General features: G+C 46.7%; 1 protein-coding gene across 1 annotated transcript in view; it reads left to right on the plus strand.

Annotated features, from left to right (window-relative positions):
- The window catches only part of LOC123142594 (uncharacterized), a 144256-nt gene extending 143550 nt beyond the window's left edge, over positions 1-706 (plus strand). The window contains exon 11 of the mRNA XM_044561441.1: positions 468-706. Within this exon, the coding sequence (XP_044417376.1) occupies positions 468-706 (239 nt within the window). The remainder of the gene's footprint in view (positions 1-467) is intronic.
- The last annotated feature ends 235 nt before the right edge of the window (positions 707-941 follow it).

Here is a 941-nt window from a genome sequence, read left to right on the forward strand (position 1 = left end):
CCCCTTGCTCCTTTATATACGGGGGCAGGGGGCACCCAAGAACACACAAGTTGATCATTGATCTCTCCCAGCCGTGTGCGGTGCCCCCTCCACCATAATCCACCTCGGTCATATCGTAGCGGTGCTTAGGCGAAGCCCTGCGTCGGTAACTTCATCAACATCGTCACCACCCCGTCGTGCTGACGAAAATCTCCCTCGAGCTCTACTGGATCGTGAGTCCGCGGGACGTCACCAAGTTGAACGTGTGCTGAACGAGGAGGTGTCGTACGTTCAGTACGGAGGATCGGTCGATCATGAAGACGTATGACTACATCAACCGCGTTGTCATAACGCTTCCGCTTAATGGTCTATGAGGGTACGTGGACAACACTCTCCCCTCTTGTTGCTATGCATCACCATGATCTTGCATGTGTGTAGGATTTTTTTTTGAAATTACTATGTTCCCCAACACTCTCAACCTACCAAAGATGGACAACAACCTATCTCCGTGACTAATGTTGTACCTGACGTGCTCACTCAGCACACCAAGAAGCCTAAGTTTCTTCAGCATGTGGGGATCCAGCATGTGCGTGAGAGAACTAGTGGTACCAACCTTGAAGCACAACTGGCAGCGGAGAAGAAAGGTAGTGCAGAGCTTCGGGAGATTGTCAACACCTTGACTAAGAAGGTAGAGGAATTAGAAGAAGCAAGCCGAAATGGACGCTAAACTTGATCTTTTGCTAAGCCAGAGATTATCGAGGTCATCTACAGGGTAAGGCGTCATCGTTGAAACACAATATTGTTGTAAGGGGATGGCAATATGTGATCTTTTGCTGGTGCCATTCTTTTGTTGGAATCTATCCGGCAAAAATTATGCTAGTTGTTGAGGAGCTTTTGAATAATACCATTAGCTCCTACAAAAATTGGCATAAGAAAATAAATTAGTTTAGTATTATTTTTAA

Source organism: Triticum aestivum, chromosome 6D (genome assembly GCF_018294505.1).
Source record: "Triticum aestivum cultivar Chinese Spring chromosome 6D, IWGSC CS RefSeq v2.1, whole genome shotgun sequence".
Classification (NCBI taxonomy): Eukaryota; Viridiplantae; Streptophyta; class Magnoliopsida; order Poales; family Poaceae; genus Triticum; species Triticum aestivum.